Genomic DNA, 22,402 nt, shown 5'->3' with positions numbered 1-22,402 from the left:
TTTACCTGAGGCGCCTCTGGCTCTATTTGAGTCGGCCCTTTCCACCTTCCACCTCCTCTGTTAGAGGTGTGACTCCCTGCCCTCATTATCGCACCTTGTGCCTCTGGAGTCGATGGTAGCTCCTTCTCTCACTGTCACTGGTGTTGCTGCTTGGTGCATCGAGATGGTAGGCTCTGCCATCTCATCTGGGATCCCATGAATTGCAGGCTCCACTGCCATGGGGCGAGGGGAATGAGGAGAGTTGGGAGGTGAGCTGAGGTTGCATGGGCGTCTCTGCTGTGTCTGGTATTGTAAGGTTCGTGGGGCTCTGCCACAGTGGACCTGGAGTTGTTGGCGCCTCAGTGGCTGGAGGGACAGTGTCAGGCCCCACTGCCACTGTTTCCCAGTTACCCGTGGCCACAGGAGCTGCTGGGGCCAGGAGGCTAGAATCATGTGTACCTCCCTCCTCTGCCACTGTTGGGTTCTCTGGGGCTGCAGACTCAGTTGCTGTGGCTGGACGGCTGGGTTTTGCAGGCACCACCTGCTGTTCCCTTGCTTTCAACTTCTCTATGTGTTTCAGTACACCCACCTTTAGATGTACCAATGTGTGGATTCTCCGGTGTGCTGGTGTGTTGAGCGGAAGTACCCTTGTTGTACTGTGGATGTTTTACTGGTTGTAGATTGATGGGGTGAGACAAAGGTAGCTTTTCACTCTGCCATAATGCTGACATCACTCCAATCACAAAATGTATTTCTTAAACAATAAAACTTGAAAGTTGAAATTGCTCCTTGATTCATGGGCTGCAGAATGGATGCTGTGTTAGCAGGCATGAAAACAACATTAATCTCACTATACATCTCTATCAGAGTTCTTGGGTGACCAAGTGCATTGTCAATGAGCACTGACATTTTGAAAGGAATCTTTGTTTCTGAGCAGTAGGTCTCAACCGTGGGCTTAAAATATGTAGTAAAACATGTTGTAAACAGATGTGGTGTCATCCAGGCTTTGTGGTTCCATTTACAGAGCACGGGCAAAATAGACTTAGCATAAATCTTAGGGCTCTAGGATTTTCAGAGTAGTAAGTCACTAGCTGCATTAGGCCCTAATAAGAGTCAGCCTGTCCTTTGAAGCTTTGAAGCCAGGCATTGACTTCTCCTCTAGCTATGAAAGATGGCATCTTCTTCCAATATAAGGCTGTTTTGTCTACATCGAAATTCTGTTGTTTAGTGTAGCCACCATTAATGATCTTAGCTAGATCTTCTGGATAATGTGCTGCAGCTTCTACATCAGCATTTGTTGCTTCACCTTGCACTTTTCTGTTATGGAGACGGTTTCTTTCCCTAAACCTCATGAACCAATGTCTGCTAGCTTCAGACTTTTTTTCTGCAGCTTTCTCACCTCTTTCAGCCTTCTTAGAATTGAGGCAAGTTAGGGCCTTGCTCTGGATTAGGCTTTGGAAATATGGTGTCCAATTTGATCTCTGTAAACTACTAAAATTTTCTCCATATCAGCAATAAAGCTGTTTCACTTTGTTATTATTCATGTGTTAACTGGAGTAGCACTTTTTTTTTTTTTTTTTTTTTTTTTTTTTGTGGTACGCGGGCCTCTCGCTGCTGTGGTCTCTCCCGTTGCGGAGCACAGGCTCTGGATGCGCAGGCTCAGTGGCCATGGCTCACGGGCCCAGCTGCTCCGCGGCATGTGGGATCCTCCTGGACCGGGGCACGAACCCGCGTCCCCTGCATCAGCAGGCAGACTCTCAACCACTGCGCCACCAGGGAAGCCCTGGAGTAGCACTTTTAATTTCCTTCAAGAACTTTTCCTTTGCATTCACAACTTGGCTAACTCTTTGGCACAAGAGGCCTAGCTTTTTGCCTGTCTCAGCTTTTGACATGGCTTCCTCACTAAGCTTAATCATCTCTAGCTTCTGATTTAAAGTGAGAGATGTGTGACTCTTCCTTTCAACACTTCCTTTGAACACTTAGAGACCATTGTAGGGTTATTGATTGGCTTAACTTCAATGTTGTTGTCTCAGGGAATAGGGAGGCCCAAGGAGAAGAAAAGAGATGGTGGAATGGCCAGTTGGTGGAGCAGTCAGAACACACACAGCATTTATGGAATAAGTTCGCTGTCTTGTATGGGTGCAGTTCATGGTGCCCCAGAACAATTACAATAGTTAACATCAAAGATCACTGACCACAGATCACCATAACAAACACAATAATAATGAAAAAGTTTGAAATATTGCAAGAATTACCAAAATGTGAGTATACAGAGACCTGAAGTGAATAAATGCTGTTGGAAAAATGGAACTGATAGACTTGTTCAACACAGGGTTGCCACAAAACTTCAATTTGTAAAAAAAACAGTATCTGTGAAGCTCAATAAAATGAGATATGCCTGTAATGTCCTCTCTTTCTTGAATTTAATTACCTTTTAAATCCTACCTTCTTCACAAGGCCTACCAAACTTCTCTGGCAATGCAGTGCAAAGAGATACTTTTGATATCATGAAGCCAGTGGTTTGAGTTTTGACTTCAGATTTGCCCCAAATCCATGACTCCTGGACTTGTTTGGTTCATTTTTGGTATCTTGCTAGTATCAAAAAGATATTTCTAATATTTGTACCACTTATTTTGATATTTGATCACATTATACTATGTACCATTATTTAAATATTTTGTGTGCTAAGGTTTCTCTACCCAATCGGACTGTAGCTCCTTGAGGGCAAACACTAATGCTTAATTAGCAATAACACAGTAATTCAATGACTCAGAGGAAAAGCATCGATAGCTGAGCTTATTTACTCCTTTAAGCATCCATATGTTTTATTTTAACTACTATGGATAAAATATATTCTAAAATAGTCTTACTTTCTTAAACTGTACTTTTAAAAATCTCACACTATACCTAATAGTTTTATGCATATCAAGGACTCCAAATAACTCGTTTTAGAAGAAATGTATTAAATAAATTCTGTATACCAATGCATATGATATATGTCAAGACTAAAGAGCAAATGAGAGGTATTATTCATTTTAGAAAAGAAAAATGAATTTAATAACTGTCCTCTGCTTATGCTTCCATTTCAAAATGCCAATATGCCAGGAATTCTTCCTCAATAACAAGTCATTAATAATCAATAAAAAATTAAATTAGGTTTGGATTTTATAAAACTTGAATTCCAGGGAGTTCCCTGGTGGCCTACAGGTTAGGATTCTGGACTTTCACTGCCGTGGCCCAGGTTCAATCCCTGGTTGGGGAATTGAGATCCCACAAGCCATATGGCATGGCCAACAAACAAACAACAAAAAAACAAACAAGCAAACAAAAATTGAATTCCATTTTGGGAAGAAAGGCTTGGCCAAATCTTGCAACCCTAACACTGCTGATGAACAAAAATACATTGCTTTGATTCCTGAAAATATTGAACTGAGAAGTCAAAATACCTGATAATAGACAACTTTAAATAAATTTATTAGTATGAAGTAAGTTATTCATCAGTAAAGCAATGGTCCACGAGTATGACAAGAAAATGAGTGGAACGTTATTATTACTTCTTAGGAATTAATAATTTGTGATAATATAAACAGTAGGCATGAGACAATACACTATTTGACTATAATACACTAATATACGAAATTAAGTTACATTTCACCTGTTGCCTAGTTTAAGCGATAAGCTCTTTCTACAAGTCTAATGTCAAAACCATTTTTATATATACTACTTCTTAGAGAATGGGCTGGAAGGAAACATTCCACAGGCAATTAAATAAAACCATTAAATGTACTAGATTTAGGGCCTTCTGGAATTCTAGGGAAGGGGACTCAGAGGATGAGGGTCCAGAATGGGAAGGACACTTAATTTTCATTGTATATTCTTGATACTACTGAATTTTAAAAAAACATGCATATATTACTTATTCCATTAAAATAGTTGTTATTTAAAGGGAAGGAAAAAATTGTACAAAGAAAAAATTTATATCTTATCTAAGGTGATAATCATAAAGCAGAAAACATCCTACATATGCTAAGATCTGTGATAATAGTTCAACATCAACAGAGTCACCTTGATATATTTAATCAGCAAACATGCAGTTCTCACTCTCACCTTCCAAAGTGAAGGACTATATACCGAATGAGATCACCCTGCTTTTCCATTTTGTTGTCTGTGACCATGGGCATCAATTTGTCATAGTACTTGGCAAGGTAGAAATGCCCATCCTCCCACTCTGGCAGGAACAAGGTCACATCCTGTAAAAGATAACAGAGAATATCCACTTAATAAAACCCCCCACTATGTTGGAAAGTAAAGTATAAATAGATAATTAGGGATCAAAAGTATGAGACCGACATCTAGGCAGAGCAAAGTCAAAGGCAGACTGACTGGTGTAAATAAGGAATAGCTACTTTCTTACAAAGGTTTTCTCAGGATAGCTGGTGGGTTCTGGTGGGTTGCCCGCTGATCAACATGTCATGCTAATTTGCTATATAGGGAAAAACACTCCACTTACATTGCCACTTTATATGATACATCAAAATAATTTTCAGATGGATTAAGGTATTTCATGTATGTGTGTACAGGTATATTTTTATTGTTTTAAAAAAAAACCTCAGAGAAAGAAGAATACCAAATCTCTGAAGAGGACAGGACTTTAAAGGCATTCAAATATGGTTTAAAAAAGAAATCACATATCATTTTTCTCTAAGATCTACAAGTTATTGCCCTCTCTCTCAACTCCTTCATAATCAGGCTTTTGAAAAGAATTCTCCAACTCACTGTCATTCCTCAAACTATTTCTTTTTGGTTCAGTAGACACCACTCCACTAAAGTAGCAACTTAAACAGACATACTTTCCAATTCTGATCTCACGTGAGTTGACCTCTCTTCAGCATGTTTCTGTTGTCCATGCCATTTCTTCTTTGAATCACTTTCTTTCTTTTGCTTTTGTGAGGCCACAATGTTCCAAGTTTTCTCCTACCTTTCTGGCCACTCCTACTCAGTCGCCTTTGTCATTTCCTCTCCCTTTCCCTTATATTTGTAAATTGTGTGTGGTTTATTAATTTTTAACTATATTACTTGAAATGTGATGGAAAATACATAGAACAGCTGAGTAAAAAAAAAATTTTTAAATAAAGCTCGACTCTTAATTCAAGCAAATTTGAGAACACAGTTTAGACCAGGAACCTTAAAATGAGATCGTAAGTTTCCTCCAAATCTAATCCTAAAACCTTACAGATACAAACCTGCTTGTGGATAGAGGACAGAATGACATGATTAGATATATGGAACAGATGCTGGATTCATGTGCCTAAAACGGGCCACAGGGACAAGGCTCCCAGTGTGCTTTTCCCATCTAGTCAAAGGAGAAGCAAACGGAATGAAGGAAAATGCTAATTAAGATTGCTTCTAAAAAGATATTTTCAATCTGATTTCATCATCTTTCTATCTCCCTTCCTTTGCTTTCTTCCTCCCTCCCTCTCTCCTTCCTTCCTGGTTTAAGTTAAAATTTTATTTTAGAAAATAAAATCTACATACAGAAAGATAAATCTTATATGCAAAGCTTGCTCAATTATCACAAAGTGATCACACTTATATAAGAACTCCAGAAACACGAGCCTCCCCCTTCGCCCTCCCAAACACTACTCCCTTTGTTCTCCTCCCAAATAACCACTACTACAGATTAAATATTTGTATGTTGTCCCCCCTCCCCCCTCACCCAATTCATATGTTGAAGCCTAATCCCCAATGTGATGGTATGTGGAGGTGGGGCCTTTGGGAGGTGATTGGGTCATAAGTGTGGAATCCTCATGAATAAGATTAGTGCCCTTATAAAAGAGGCCCCAGGGCCCTCCCTTGCCTCTTCTGCCATGTGAGGTCATAAGGAGAAGATGGCTGTCTATGTAAGCAGGGCCTCACCAGACTGAATCTGCTAGCACCTTAATTCTGGACTTCTCAGCCTCCAGAACTGTTTGAAATAAATGTTGCTTAAGCCACCCAGTATATGGTATGTTTGTTATAGCAGTGCATATGGACTAAAAACAACCACTATCTCCATTTCTGATACAAGAATTTTGTTTTGCTCATTTCTGAACTTTATATAAATGGAATCATACTACATGTATGATTTTTTCATATGACTTTTTTCCTTCAACATTAAGTTTGGAAGAACCATTCAAGTTGTTGGATGTAACTTTGGTTTGTTGGTTTTCATTGGTATACATACAGTATTCCATTATAGGGATATGTTATAATTCGTTTATCCATTCTATAATTGATTGACATTTCTACTTCCAGTTTAAAATCTACAAATAACGTTGGTATAAACATTTTTGTACATGTTCCATGGAGACGTGTTCAGCATTGATAAAGTAGCGGTCACAGTATTATCACCTTTAGGAGAAAACACCAAACTGTTTTCCAAAATGATTGTAATAACTTATACTTCCAGCAGCACTGTATGAGCGTCTAAATGCTCTATAGCCTTGCTAACACTTGAAAATATCAATCTTTTAAATTTTAACCATTCTTGTAGGTATATAGTGTTAGCTCATAATACTTTTCTTTAAACTGAACGGCAGTTGATTTATAATATTGTATTAGTTTCATCATAATACTTTTTAAATTTGCATCTATTCCTGTCTACTACAGTGAAGATATTTTCTTTTTTGGGGTCATTTATATATATCCTTCTGTTAAGTCTTCTATTCAATTTTAAAATTGAGTTGTCTGTATTTTTCTTATTGACTTTTAAGAGTTCTTATTATATTCTGGATATAAGCCTCACCATTTATGTATTGCAAATATCTTGTAATCTATTGCTTACCTTTACATTCTTTTAAAAAATATTTATTAATAAATATATATTTTTATTTTTTAAGTAAAAAATAAAAGCTGATGTACAATATCATGTTAGTTTCAGGTGTACTACATAATGATTTGACATTTGCATACACTATAAAATGATCACCATGATAAGTCTAGTAACCACCTGTCCCCATACTAAGTTATTACAATATTATTGACCATATTCTTTATGCTGTATGTCTCCATGACTTATTTATTAAATAATTGAAAGTTTATACCTCTTAATCCTCTTCATCTATTCCCCCCTACCCACCTCCCGTCCTTCTTGCCTTTACATTCTCAATGGTATCTTTTGATGAACAGAAATTCATAATTTTAAGTTAGTCAAATTTATTAATCGTTTCTTTTATAGTTATTGTTTTTGATCTGTTTAAGATGTCCTGAGCTACCTCTAGGTTTGAAGATACTCTCCTATATTCTATTTTGGGACCTTTATTATTTTGCCTTTCACATTTAGATCTACAATCTACCTGAAGTTTATTTTTGTTTATGTTGTAAAGAAGGGATCAAGTTTGATTTCTCCTCCCATAAGCTATCCAAATAACACAACAATGTTTACGGAAAAGATCATTCTCTCAACTCTACAATACCACCTAGAATCTGTTTCTGGGTTCTCTCTTCTGTTCTATTGGTTATTTGCCTAGCCTTACATGAACACAACATCATCTTAATTTCTATACCTTTATAATAAGTCTTGAAACACATCCTGGTTATCCTCAGTTTGCCCCTCTAAAATATACTTGTCACTCCACTCTTTTCTGCTCTATAATCCAAAAGATTGACATTGTTGATTTCTATCAGTGGGCCTATTTGCCTTCTGGAAATTGTTCTTCTTATAGTTCCCCCATGATTGTTCTTTCCTTAGCAGCTGTTTCCAGCTGGGCCTCATAGAGTTTTGAGTTATGCATGTGTATCGTGGTATTCAGTCAAAGACTCAGTGGTGATTCTAATGCAGATCTAGAACTTTTTGTCTAACTCCTTTTTCCAGGTTAGTCTGCTTCACAATTCTAGCCATCCACTCTTATTTTATTATTTTGTATCTTCTATATTCCATGTTTCTAATTTTTTTTCAGTTCCTTTTCTAACTTCTTGAGATGGATTCTTAGCTTATTAATTTTGAGCCTTTATTTTCTTCTAACATATGTAAATAATATTTCAAATTCCCTGTAAGAATGGCTTTAGCTGAATCCAAGTTTTGCCATGTCATATTTTTATTATCATTCAGTTCAAAGTATTTTTCAATTTCCATTGCAATTTTTTCTTTGACCCCATGGGTTACTGAGAAGTATCTCTTTTCTAACACCATCTATGTAAGGCTTAATACGTAGTAAGGAAGGTATATACTGTGTTTGTTCAAAAATTTTCAGGCCAGACTGTGGTTAACTTTGGGAAGGAGGATGAAAGGGTGAGTTCTAGAGCATTAAGAACATTCTACTTCTTGATATGGATGGCGGTTTCATGACTATATTTATTTTGTGATAATTCCTCCAACTATACTTATGTTATATATTCACTAAAAAGTCAAAAAAGCTTCCTGGCTATTTTTATACATGTGCTCTTCCCATACGGACCTTAAAGTAATTTTATCTATTCTCAAAAACAACAAAAAAAGTGAGTTTCTAACTGAAATTGCATTATACATTCACTTACCTTATATTTTTTCATAACTGCATTGCTTTCAAAGTTAGCTGTTTCTTCCATAAAACGGCCCACTAGTAGCATAGCTCGTCCATGGATTAACATGTTCTTACTTTCAGTTGGGGTTTTATTTTCAGGAAAACATAACTCAACACCCTTCTGAAGAACAATTAGTGCCTGGTGAACATCACCCTGAAAGAAAAAAGGCAACAACAAGCCTTTTAATTTAAGAACATATTTCCATTTTCTGAAAAGCAAATAAAACTGTTAGAATTTAAAGTTCATAAGGTATTTTATGTATAAATCTATTCGTAATTTCATGTTCATCTCTCATTTTCCTCCTATGAAAGTAAAATCCTAAACAGGAATCATTGCTTCATTTCATATAGCACTCCTGTATTCATTCATTCACTTGTTTTTTACAGTCAGTCAAAGTGCAGGGAACTGAAGATATATGTAGATGATTAGGGATAAACAAACATAAATATGTCAAAATCTCTAGCTTAAAAAAGTTCACAGTATGGGCTTCCCTGGTGGCGCAGTGGTTAGAGTCCATCTGCCGATGCAGTGGACGCAGGTTCGTGCCCCGGTCCGGGAGGATCCCACATGCCGCAGAGCGGCTGGGCCCGTGAGCCATGGCCGCTGAGCCTGTGCGTCCGGAGCCTGTGCTCCGCAATGGGAGAGGCCACAACAGTGAGAGGCCCGCGTACCGAAAAAAAAAAAAAAAAGTTCATAGTCAAGTGAGGGAATAAACTATAAAACAACAACACAATGTGCTAAGTGTTATTAACAGAAGAATATACATGCATATTATGTAGGAAAGAGAAGACAGTCTGCTAAATCTACCTGAAGATATAGGAAAATGGAGTTGAGCAGTGGTCAGGCAAAGTAATCACATGAGGAAAATCTAAATTAGGTCTTAAAAAATGAGTAGAAATTTTCCTGGCAAAGAATTCAGTGAAGGACACTCTTGGTAGAAGAGTGTCTCAATTTTAGTTGAGAAAAAGGCAAGTAGTCTGGTTTTAGCTGAAGATTAAAGGGTTTGTGAGATAAAGGGTTTGTGAAGACTAAAGGGTTTGTGAATACTAAAGGGTTTGTGACAACTGAACCTGAAGAGGTAGGCTGAGACTCGATGAGAAAGGGCCTTGTGTACTTTCTAAAGTTCTGACTTAATCCTAAAGCCATGAAGAATACTTTGAAGGATTTTAACTGGGGGAGTGACATGATTCAGTGTACATTTTAGAAAGATGACAGACTGCAGTAATGAACACCAAGAAATGGTGAGACCTCAAAAAAAACTTAATATTGCCAGAGGGTGTAAATGCTAAGGGCATGAAGGAAAGCAGCAAAGATAAATAAGAGGGAGAGGATTCAAAAGATATTTCTAAGGTCAGTTTAGTCTCCAACTTGATGTGGAAAGTGAGGGAGAGGAAGAAGTTCAAGATGATGCCCAGATTACTGTCATAAATGAGAGGATGTGACAGAGTCCTACTCAGAAAAATAAGGAATATGGGAGGAGAAACAGGCAGTGAATTTTACATGATGAATTGCATTTTGAGCATACTGAATTTAAGGTATTACAATACATACATGTTCTAGCACTAGTTCTGAAAATGACCTAATGCAGGCTGAATTATTACTTTCACCTCCCATCCAGGAAACATCTCCTCCCCTGTCCTTTCTTAGCCACCATAAAAGTTGGTTTAATCACAGATGGCACCAACTATAGTTGCTAACCGTCAATTTCAGAACATGCTATGCCTACTACTAATTCTAGACTGGTGGCAAGCATGAGGAGACATGAAAGTAAGAGTCCTTTAAATCTGCGGCATGAGCTTTTCAAGGAGTTTGTATATTTTAAAGCCCCCTTCTTATAACTGTAGCTTTAATCTGAGGATTGCTGAGGACGTTTGTTCTGAAGCTAAGCCCTTTCTGACAGGCTAGATTAGAAGTGGATCTTTACAGCAACAGTGGCAAGTCTACACAAAACTAATTATCTGCCAAGAATGTAATAAGGACAGTGTTATGTTCACCTAAACATTTCTTGAGTGCACACATATATATACACACATATATATATGGTAAAAACAAAGTAAAAATTGGTCATTTCCCTCAAGAAAAAAATGGAAGACAGATGAAAACAGAGAGAACTGCACTTTCAGTCTTGAAATGGGAAAATATTTGGGGACTTCAGGATAGAAGGAAGTTTCTTCCAGATGATAGTAGATAAATGATGCAAAAGGTGACAGAAAAAGAAGGTTCTGAATTTAGATTAGGGATCTAATCCCTGTCATGCCTTTGTAGGAAGTACCTATGATGGAAGTACATACAATGACGTCCCCTTGGCCATTACCTTGGACCACAGCCACTTTGCCCTTTCCACATACAGTTCAGCAAGTCGTGATTCTCCAGCATTAAGGAGAGCATTGTAGGCTGTCTGGTGGTGACCAGCCTTTCGAGCTACTCTGGCACTCTGTAGCCAGCATTCTCCAACCATGTCTTTGTAATCTGGTCTAAAGGAATGTGACAAAATGGGGGGGGAAAGAGCATTTATTTTATATTCAACAGCTTAATTAAAATATCTCTTCCTAACATGGAACCTTCTCAATATATCTTTTCAAAGGAATCAAAGAATATTTATTTGTTAAAAAACTAATTTTCTTAGAGTTCTCCATTGTTATCAAGTAAGGCCTATGAAGACCTTACTATTGACTTATATCTGTACCTCCCCCAGATACGTTTTCAACATTAAAAAAATGATATATTGCACATAAAAGTAATTTTTAAGTTCTAGGCTCATTTTAACTATATAGTGTAGACTTGACAACTGACAATAGAAAAATACAGATTCAGAGAGAAAATTAGGAAGATAAATACTCCCAAGTAATATGCAAATATAATACTGAATTCACAATAACTGACATGCAAAAAAAAAGTGTGTAAAACCTTTTGTTGAGGCTTAATAAAGCTCTCCGGAGAGCCAGTATGGGCTCCTTTGCTCTGTAGGAATTCTGGGTCATTTCTAGTCGAGCCACCCAATTTAGTGAATCTTCTTGAGTACTGTCACCTGGAGACTGGTGAAAAAGTGGTTTGACGCTATGCTCCAACTCACACAACATGTGCAATCTGAAGACACATAGAGCCTATGTTAATATGTTATAATAGTCAGCCATATTAATCTGACATATAAAGCATGTACTTTAAATTAACCATAAAGAATATGAAATGTGCAGTTTTCTTTGGAAGAACTTTAACCAATATATATTCTTGGTATATAAACAGTAACATGTAAAACTTTTCAAATTGGGTATAAACACTAATTTATGTTGATTTGAATAGTCAGTGCTTTGCTATGATCCCTAGACCCCTCTAATTAAATTGGAGAAGGGTATATAAAACTAAATTCAAATGTATGAAAGCCAGACTTTACCACCTGTATAAAGATAAAAGAAAATATAAATCAATGTAAATATTTGTATATATTGCTGGTGCTATTGTAAGAGGACCTGGCATAGTAGATGCCAGTAAAAAATTGTGAAATGAATGCAATTTTAATTTTTTTTTTCCTAAGGCTGATGGAAACATTTGTGATACATTCAGATTAACTTTTTCCCATGTCTATAACCCAGTGTTCAAGCATGCAGTTGAGTAGCTACATAATTGAATTAATCCCAGTGGTCCAATCTCTGGTTTCATTAAGCTTTTACCAAAGGGGCTGATACAAAATATAATTTAAAAAATAGCGTATTTTTCTTTTTAATTTACTGTTGTTCAATTACAGCATATGTTTTATTCTTTTCTTCAGGTAAATTAACAGACCTAAAATGTTTTCCATCATTTTCTTCCTTACCTCTAAAAATTAATATTACTTGTGAGTAATATTAATATTACTTGTGAGTAATGTAGTACCTACATTTGAGGGGGGAGTGGGAAATGTCAACTGCATTTCTCAAAGAGAAAAAGGAAAGGGAACCAACAAGTACTGAGCACCAATGTGCCAGGCAGAGTAGACGTCCAGTTATTTAGGTTATATAGAAAATAAACTATGACATCACAACAAGACAAATGTAAGATATTTTTGCTATTTTTTAGAAGTCTCATATTTGCCTTTCTAATTAAAAGGATGTATGTTAGGACATTTTTAAAAAACTATAGATAGGGTGATTGTGAGGTAAAAAAATGGAAAGAGCTATTTTGTGAGCTCTGCGTAACACCAAACACACTATCACTTATTTAGCGAGCACAAAATTCCAAGCCTGTCATATGACACCTACAGACCAGGAATATAAAAATGGAAACCTCAAAATACCTCACAATATATTCATATCCTCGTTGGTAAGAGCCTCTTTCAAAGCTTGCAGCTGAAAGAGGCACAATTTGTTCTGCTCTCACTAGTTTCAATGTGTCATAAAAAGCTGTGATATCTTTTTTTTTAGCTGATAATAATAACTGTCCCAGTCTGACACTCCATGTTGTAGATTTCCCATCTGAAAAACAAATGAAGAGTCAAGGCATGCCATGATAGCTGGATTCCAGAACAAGCTTTATTTCATTTGATAAAATGGTCAACAGAAATCCGGAACAGATAGTTTCATTCCACTTTGAACTTAAACAAGGCAATCATAAAACAAGCTGAGAGATTAATTACGAATGTTGCTTAGCTACTTAAGTCTAAATATTTATGGCATATTAAAACTGCTTATATTTTAAGAAGTAATTTTACCTGCTGCCAAATAGTTTTCTACCAAATCCCACTGTGACAATTTCCAAGCTGCTTCCACTCTGTAAGTGTTTAATTCATCTGTCCATTCAGACCTGTTAAAAGAAATACGTATCACTTAAACATTTATTTAAAGTGGTATTTAGAGATTTTTTCATTGGTTTAGATACTCTATTTATTGTAGTTATTTGCTGCTCTATTCATTGTATTTGTATGGTATTGTATTTTGTATGTAGGTACAAAATAATTATCTCTATCCAAAACAATCCCCCAAATTTTAATGTTTCCAGTCCCCCAAAACATTTTTTTCAATAATTGCTTCTGATACAGCCATTTAAAAATGCCATTTTTTGGGACAAATTTGTCATATATTAGAGCAGAATTAATGCCTGGATAATTACAAAGAGCAGTTGTAAAATGAGTTGCATGCTTAACTTGAACAAAGAGCAGGGAGAAAAAAGAGCCAACTGAACATACATGCATTCAGAGGTAAGCAACTCTAATAACTTGGTATTTTGAATTAAATTTAAGACAAAAAACATAGAAGCTGGTGGCCTGGATAATTACAAAGAGCAGTTGTAAAATGAGTTGCATGCTTAACTTGAACAAAGAGCAGGGAGAAAAAAGAGCCAACTGAACATACATGCATTCAGAGGTAAGCAATTCTAATAACTTGGTATTTTGAATTAAATTTAAGACAAAAAACATAGAAGCTGGTGGGGTAGGTTGAGTACTGGGGTACATAGGACACTCAATAATAAAGGCATAACAATGTTACAAATTATGTGTCAATAGTATGACAAAGGATACAAAATTAGCTACCTAAAATACATAACTATTCTTAAATTATTTTCAGTTACTTTAAAATTGGGGTTTTTAAAAGCAGCATTATATAGGTAATTATTTTTTCTAAGTATCCTACTTATGTGACACTAAGATGGCTAGTGATGTTTAGATCATGACTGTATAGAAGAAGCTATACTTCCCCATGTTTCTTCTTTATTAAATCATATCATTTGAATACCTGCTATATACTAGACCCTCAGCTAGGTACATTTTTCTATTTAATTACCTAATAATAACAAAGGTACACATACTATAAATAAGGTAACAGACTCAGGGAGGCTGGGATCAATGCCCTTAAAAGCCCTCCTTGTTCTTTCTGTAGTAAAAACACATAAAGAAAACATAACAAATGAGTCAATTAATTTTTATTAAAAAAAACTAAAGTAGTAGCATAAATATCGAATATTCTCTAATGTCTAAGTACCACCAAGAACAATTTAGAACAAAGCTAAAAGAAATACAATAGAAATATAATTTTCAAAAGTCCAACTTTGAATAACTTCACTAGCTTATCACTCGATGCCAAAGTATCAAAATTTTAGGATACAAATCTGAGTAGAGGCACAGGGATATCGGCTCGGTGCTTTGTGACCGCCTGGAGGGGTGGGATAGGGAGGGTGGGAGGGAGGGAGACGCAAGAGGGAAGAGATATGGGAACATATGTATATGTATAACTGATTCACTTTGTTATAAAGCAGAAACTAACACACCATTGTAAAGCAATTATACCCCAATAAAGATATTAAAAAAAAAAAAATCTGAGTAGAATTAGCAGGAGTTGCTCTCCAGAGGGGATATATCACACCAAGAACTACCAAATGGCAATGAGGATCAGGCTGTGAGAACTTACTTCCATAAAAGTATTAAAAAAATGATTGTGTAGGTTAAGCACAGTCAATAATTTTGGAGAAATATTTGTTTAAATGCAAATATTCTCCCCAAAGAAAACTCATCCCCTCAATGACCATTTGCTTCAAGGATACAGTATCCTTCATTGCATATTGAAACTTGCCTTTCCACAAATCGAACGATCAGGAGGCTCTATGTATCACAGATCCAAAGAGAAGACTGTGCAGTGTGCATCATAAGAAAACATGACACCTCAGCTTGAGCCAAAACAAACTTTCCCAAATTTCTGCAACCCCTTTATTCACAAGGTCTCTCAATTAATCTGGAGAAACATATCTAAAACATATAACAAATCTTTCCTTGCTTCTGTAAAGCTTCTTTCATCATTTCATAAATCCACTAACCATCCAACTAACATTGAGCTTCTCTACTGCCAGACACTGTAGAACAGTGGTCTTTAAAATCACAGTTTGGAATTTATAGAAATTATAGAGCTGTTTTCAGCATGAACTAACTAAAAACAGTGGCCTGTGCTCTTTGGCAAACTCAGATCCCATCACTTTTGACCAGATCTCACTGTCCAGAAAAGTCAACTGGGGTCTGGTAAATACATTAAGGAGTAAGGCTTTTTCAAGAGCACAACCAACCTTCCTAGTAATTCTCTAAACTAGAAGAACCATGCATGTCTTAATCTCTGCCACATGTAAGTACTTTTTTGGGGGGTATCGTTTGGTTTGCTATAAGAAACCCATTTTCTTTAGGAAAGGAAGGCTACTTTCATTTTTACTAGTCTTTTAGGAGAAAATCAACCCACACATTCTAGAGTGGTATTCCTTAGTTCAGTCACAAAGTTTCCCTCTCCCCAGCACAGAAAATAACTGGTGCTGATAATGTAGGCAGAGGTTAGATATCTTCTGGGAATACTAATATGAGCTTCACCAATAGTAGGTGAAGTCTTGCAGGTTCCTGTCATAAAGCAAATTTAATTCAAGGATGACTCTTTGCATAGAAGATAAGCTGTTAAGTGCTAGATTGACTTAAGAGACAGCAGGAAAAATTATTTTTTGGTGTTTATCTCCAATACCATGAAAACAAAAAAGATTTCATTACTTTAGTAAACATTACTTCAACCCAATTAATTAATTAAAAATTTCCCATTCCAAACCAACAACAAAAGAAAATCATTCTTTTAAAAAACATTACCTGTTAGCATGCACTCCATTCACCTGAGTGATTACAGTAGACAGCTGACCAAGACCTAACATGGACTTCACTACGCCATGATAGTGAATGATCTGGAAATTTAAAAGTATTTAAAATAGCAACTGTTACTTCAAATACATCTTAGGAACCAAAAAGTGTTTAACTGATATTCATTAAAGAATGCTATTTACCTCACTGAGTCTACCTTTCTTAGTTTAACAACTGACTTGCTTGGCTGTATGGCAGAGCCCTCTACCGATGTCCTAAACACATCTGAATTTTTTTTTTTTTTAATGGAGATAACCTATAAAAAACCTCAGATTGCATTTATTATCTTTTCCAGATATGGTCTGATTTTTGGTTCAGATCAAATATAAAAGTAACAAGTACTCCTTAATACTTTGTTTAAAGATTATTTGTCATATTATTTCTCACGTAAAAATTAAAACTCAAACGTCACAATATTACTAATATCGATTTTGGGCTTCAGTAACTGAAAAGTTAAATAGGATTGTGAAATATTCTTTAAAATTGAAAACAAGCCTGTGAAAAATAAAGGCCCTACACAATGAACTTCTGAGAAAATGAACATGTCAATTATGACAGAAAGGAATACCCCGAGATTAGAGAGGATCTAAGTCAAGATTATAAATCAATGATTCTAAACCCCTTTCCTGTTCCAACATACATGAGATATGCAACGTCCCCCCATTAGCAACTGTAGCCCAGTGATTCTAAGGGACCATTTCAGAGATTCCCAGATGGTGATAGGGGGCATGTGTAATCTGAAAAAGTTTCTTAGGCTGTAGAGAATCACTATTATTATTAAAAATTGATGCAAGTCTTATACTTTTAATAGCAAACTAAAATTATATCAATTTTAGAGTAATGGAACATAGAGTTTAATGTAAGTATACTTCACAGTAAATCTCATTTATTTGGGAGATTTGTAAGGTCACAGAAATTTGGTATTGGAAGGGATCTCTGAGATCCTCTAGCATGTCTCTAATTTTATCAATCAGGAAACTCAAGTTCAGAGACGGTTAAATATTTTCCAGACACACTGTGACCCTGGTAGAGACAGTATTGAAATTAAGGTTTCCAAAGTTCCTAGTTCAGAGTTCTTTTTGTTACAAGGCCTTTCATTTATCTCTTACCTGGTCTGGTTCTAACTGAATAGCCCTGTCATAACAAGCAGTGGCATCCCTCAGTAAGCCGATGCTTTCATGTTCAAGGATCTGTTCTTTTAGAGATGGTTCTGCCTTTCGAATTGCGCTTACTCCAGCCACTCCATCTGGTTCATGCATAGCAGCATACAATTTCTTTGTTCAATCATTAAAAAACAATCAAGGGAGGAAAAAAACACAACTGGAAATAAAACTATAAAGCCACCAGTTTATGTAAAAAAAATATATAAGAATTTTTTTCTCAAAGCAACAATATGTATTTGTTTCAAGATAGATTCACAGTGAAACTGCAAACTTATTTCCAGGCATTCTGTTCCACTTAAATATACTCATATTCCGCTTAAATACAAATCGATACTAGTAACTGTTATTGATAATGAGAGCTGTAAAGAACCTCAAAGTCCTGAACTCTTTTAAAAATCCAATATATAATAAATTCTGTTGAGTATAGCTTATAAGTATTTTATTGCATTTTAAAACTTAAAAACATTTTAAACAGCATTTTAATATATTCATATTGAGATGCTTTCAAGAAACACAAGAGACTAAATCTGGGTTCAAAGGAGATGTTCAGGCTGAAGATAAAAATTTGGGAGCAATTAGCACAAAGATGGCAGGGGAAAGGATGAAATGATTTAGGAAATGAATAGAGGGAGAGAAGAAAAGAGGACTGGGGAAGGACATCAGAGTACCTGTATATTTATAGACAAGGAAGAACTAACAAATGAAACTGAGAGGAGAAGCCAGAGTAGTTTGAAGAAACCTGGAGAATGTGGTATCCCAGAAGCTATGAGAGAAAAGAAAATACCTTAATAAAGAAGTGGTCAAATGATGCCATGAGATTAAGAAAATGAGGACTGGGAAGCATTTATTGGATTTGGTAACATGGAGGCCACCAATTTTCTTAGCAAGAGTAGAGTCAGTGCAATGGAGAAAGAACTCTTGTTGGAATGGGCAAAGAGTAAATGGGAAGTAAAGAAGGAATACAGAGAAGATGGGCAATTCTTTTAAAAACTGACTGTGAAAGGAAACAGAAAGATGGGAAGTATCTGAAGAAGATACTGTAAGATCAAGGGAATTATAAAAAATTAAGATATTTTACAGGCGACACCAGAGCATGTCTATATGCTCTATGTACTCTGGTTGAGAAAGAAAAATTAATGATGTTGGAGAAAGCAGGAATATCTGAAGGATTGAAATCAAGAACAAAAGTAGAAGAACTGAATTTTGGCAGGAAGGGATCCTTCCTTAGGAACAAGAGAAGGGAAGAAAGAGAATATGGTACAGTAGCCAATGTATTTTCGGATTTGGTAGACATCTGGCTTCTACTTTCCTAATGAACAATGAAGCAAGATCATCTCAACAGAGTAAGTAAAGTGGAAGCAGAGAAATGAAGAGAAGGTAAGAAACAGTCATCTTGAAGAGTGCGAAAGTAGTCTTTACTAGAGAAACATAGAATGACTGAAGGCACTGTTAAAGAGTCCCACTGATGTTTGAGACTATGAGTTGAAAGGAAAACCAGTTAAAAATCCATTGTGTGATTTTTCTCCAGTGATGTTCAGCTGCTTACATGCAGACACTGGGAAAGCAGATGGGTGAGTTTATCCAGCACTGGAGTCTTACAAAGTGAATACAACACAGAGGGAGAAAGATGAGGGAGCTGAACATCCTTGTAAAGGAATGACTTTAACAATGAACAAGAGACTCAGAGCTAGACAAGGGAGAAAAAGACAGGAGAGGACTAATCATCCAAAGACTACAAGCTACTCATTTTCCAGTTCTCTCACCACACTCTGCTTTTTGACCTGAAAAGAAGCCCAACAATCTTGACCTATTATTTCATCCATTGTATTAGGCCCACTGGCCCTTACTTTCTTTTCTTCCCTACACTGTCATAGTATTATTGTCTAAACTGATAAAATGAACACTCTAAACATAAAAGACTGGTAATATTAAATGTCATTATTAAGTTCACTATATTAATATCAAACCTGTAAAAATCCAAGATGCTCTTGAATATTTTGCTTCTTTTCTGTAATAAATGATTCAAAGTGCATTACAGCTCGTGTGTATGCTTTGGAGCGAAAGGACGCTACTGCCAGAGTATCCTGAGGTATGAGGTCTAGAAAACGAGTTACACTCTGATAGTCTTCATAATCCACAGAAGGTACTAGATTATAAAAAGATAATTGAGTAATTAAAGACTGAGAAGATGAAATTTTAAAAGTATCCATTTAAATTTCAATTTATTTTTAATCTATCTCATGAAATAAATTAATCTAAATGTATTAGGGTATCTTACTTAGAATGTAACTACCAACAAGAAGATTGCTCAGAAGATTCTTGCTCCAACAGCACCATTATGACTTATCTTGCCTTGAACAGTCATTTAACTTATTTGAACTTCTGTTTCCTCATTTAGAAAAGGGAAATATTAGTATCTGTCTTGCCTTACTTACAATTTTGTTGTGACAATTAAATGTAAATTTATATTAAATGTTGAGGAGATATAAAGATAATACAAAAGATACAAAGATGAGTTATTTATTATTAATAACTATAAAAACACTGATAAAGTATAGCTATTAGTAGGAAAAAAGCAGAATTATAGAAATAGCCTTCTTTTTAATTTTAAAATTATTTGTTAACAATCCATTTTTTTCCTGTGTTGCTATATATACAATATTAACTAATACAATGGAAATAAAAAGTAAAAGCACCTTTCAAGTAAAATCACAAATACTTTAAAATGGTAATTTTTTTAAAGAGTCTAAGAAAAGACCTAACTGAGGAACTTCTGGACTACCCAGTTTAAGAATTCTTATTTAAAACTTATAAATTTTAATAATGATTCATAACAGCATGTAGAAAACAGGAAACAAATAAATTTCATAATCAAGATAGTAAATTTAAAAGAAATTATATTTAAAATAAATTCTTTACTTCCACCAAAATTTGTAAATCATTTCAAATTATGAGAAATGTTAAAGTATTGTACTTTTGAAACATTACAAATGTTACTCTTAAAAGCTAGAATTTTCATTACTATGTTAGTAAGAAATGGTAATAACGGAGTTCGCGTTTGGTTTTTTGTTATCATTTTCAGATGCAGAAACAGAAACAAACATTCAATTGTTGAAATAATGTAAAATATATCAATAATTAGTCTTACTGCAGAGAAAAACATTCCCCTAAACATAATTATTTGCAAGTCCAAAAAATCTTAGAAAATAACAAACTGTTGTGCTTAACAACAGGAATATATGTGCTTCCACAGATATAGGAACAAGAGGGAGATGCTCACAAACTGAGAACTTGGTGTAAGTGAAGGCCTCTTTAAGGGTCTTGGTCAGTTTTTCCAATTAGCCTCGAAGCTTTGGGGGAAAATCATGTGATCCCACTAAATGGCTAAAGTATACAAGAAGCAGAAGTATCATATACTTTACCCACTTGCTGCAAGAATGAAAAACACAAAAGTTCAAAGACATTAAGAGTATCTATTAATGTCTGATGAATATAATTCTTCTCACCAAGTGCTTGTATCATAGGGGCAAGTGTCATTTTAAACTCTAATGAGATTCCTCTTTTAGACACCTTTGTGGGAGTTGTAATATCACAGGGAAAGAAATAGCACGATAGTAGGTGTAGCAGAGTATAGTATAGTAACATATATTAAGCATATCTGGAGAGCCTGCTGGATACCAAACACTACCAGAGAAAGGGAAAAGAAGAATAAAAAGAATGAGATGAATTTAAAAAAGAAAAAAAAATAGGCCATGAAATGAATGAAAGTAAACTCTTTGAAATTTAAAACTTAAATGTGAAAAAGACTGCAAAGAGTATCTTATAAGTGAAAAAGTATAAAGAACACTTCACTATTCATATATATACGCACTTAACAATTTATATCATCACCATCCCAATTAATCCTCAATCTTCTAAGGGAGATAAAATCAACCCTATTTTATGCAAAGAAAAATTAGGTATGTGTTTTGCTTAAGGAAGTGACAGTAAGAATTTAAAGAGAGGTTTTCTAACTATAAATTCACTGCTCTTTCTCAGTAAAAAGGCCATCTTAAAGGGAAAAAAAGCCATGCAAGAAAACATAGGTCTTTTAAAAGCTAATGCTTAAATTACAGAAAGGAGCTAACTGGTTAATAATTAAGAGAAGGAAGTATACAGAAGTTATGACTTACTCATGGAGTCCACCTTATTTCTGCTTGATTTGCCTTGTGGAAATTTTTCAGCATTCAGTGCCTGAAATTTGTGCCTTGCCCACTGTGTGAGATGGTCAAGCATGGAGAACACAGTCTGTGTACTGAGCTGACACAGATCAGATGCACTGTCTTGGGTACTTATGGTATGCTGATCGTCATGCTTTAGAACTGCCATAATTTCTGCATAAACCTAAGAAGAATCATTTTATGGTGAATAATATGTCTGCATAATATCATTTTACAATTACCTGACATATAAGACTAACCACTTTAAGGCAATAATTTTCAAAAGAAAAAAATCCATCATACATTAATAATAAATCATTTTTCTCATCTATAATTAAGCCAATAAAATGTTTCCCTGAAAAGAAAATATACTGTAAGAGTCACGAGAGTAAATATAAAAATATTTAAAAATTCTTCTAGATTATTCAATAAATGATCACGAAACTACTTGTTAACTAGTAGAAAATAAAACTTTAAACAATATCTCACAGTATCTGTAAAAATCAATTTCAGAGTAATTGAAGGGCATGTTAAAATAAAAGGATCAAAAAAATATAGGAAAATATGTTCATGACATTGGATAAGAGAAGGTATCACATAAAAGGTTTAAATTAAAAAGCTATAAAAGATTTATAAATTTGGCATTTATATTTAAAATTTCTGCATGGCAAAAGGTATAAACAAAGGTTAAAAAGAAAACCACTAACTGGAAAAAATTTCTGTGAGATATGACTGGCACAAACTGGTATCCAGAATACATATCAAACTACCAATTATTTAAAAAGGACACACACATACACAACCACAAATAGGTAAAGGATATGAACTAAGCATTATATAACTCTTTGATAAATAAAAGTATAAAAAAAGGATTTTGTAAGCATTTTCATATG

At 35.2% G+C, this 22,402-nt stretch overlaps 1 protein-coding gene across 1 annotated transcript in view; it reads right to left on the bottom strand.

Moving 5' to 3' along the window:
• Positions 1-22,402, bottom strand: part of ATR (ATR serine/threonine kinase) — a 102,964-nt gene that overhangs the window by 25,258 nt on the left and 55,304 nt on the right. Inside the window, exons 27-36 of the mRNA XM_067737614.1 lie at positions 21,483-21,693; positions 19,278-19,456; positions 17,257-17,421; positions 16,100-16,191; positions 13,205-13,296; positions 12,791-12,968; positions 11,428-11,607; positions 10,835-10,994; positions 8,494-8,673; positions 4,087-4,229 (exon numbers count right to left, since the gene is read on the bottom strand). Of these exons, the coding sequence (XP_067593715.1) occupies positions 4,087-4,229; positions 8,494-8,673; positions 10,835-10,994; positions 11,428-11,607; positions 12,791-12,968; positions 13,205-13,296; positions 16,100-16,191; positions 17,257-17,421; positions 19,278-19,456; positions 21,483-21,693 (1,580 nt within the window). The remainder of the gene's footprint in view (positions 1-4,086; positions 4,230-8,493; positions 8,674-10,834; positions 10,995-11,427; positions 11,608-12,790; positions 12,969-13,204; positions 13,297-16,099; positions 16,192-17,256; positions 17,422-19,277; positions 19,457-21,482; positions 21,694-22,402) is intronic.

Source organism: Pseudorca crassidens, chromosome 5 (assembly GCF_039906515.1).
Source record: "Pseudorca crassidens isolate mPseCra1 chromosome 5, mPseCra1.hap1, whole genome shotgun sequence".
Classification (NCBI taxonomy): domain Eukaryota; kingdom Metazoa; phylum Chordata; class Mammalia; order Artiodactyla; family Delphinidae; genus Pseudorca; species Pseudorca crassidens.
Note: the sequence above shows the minus strand (reverse complement) of the source record. Positions and strands in the feature narration are given on the sequence as shown.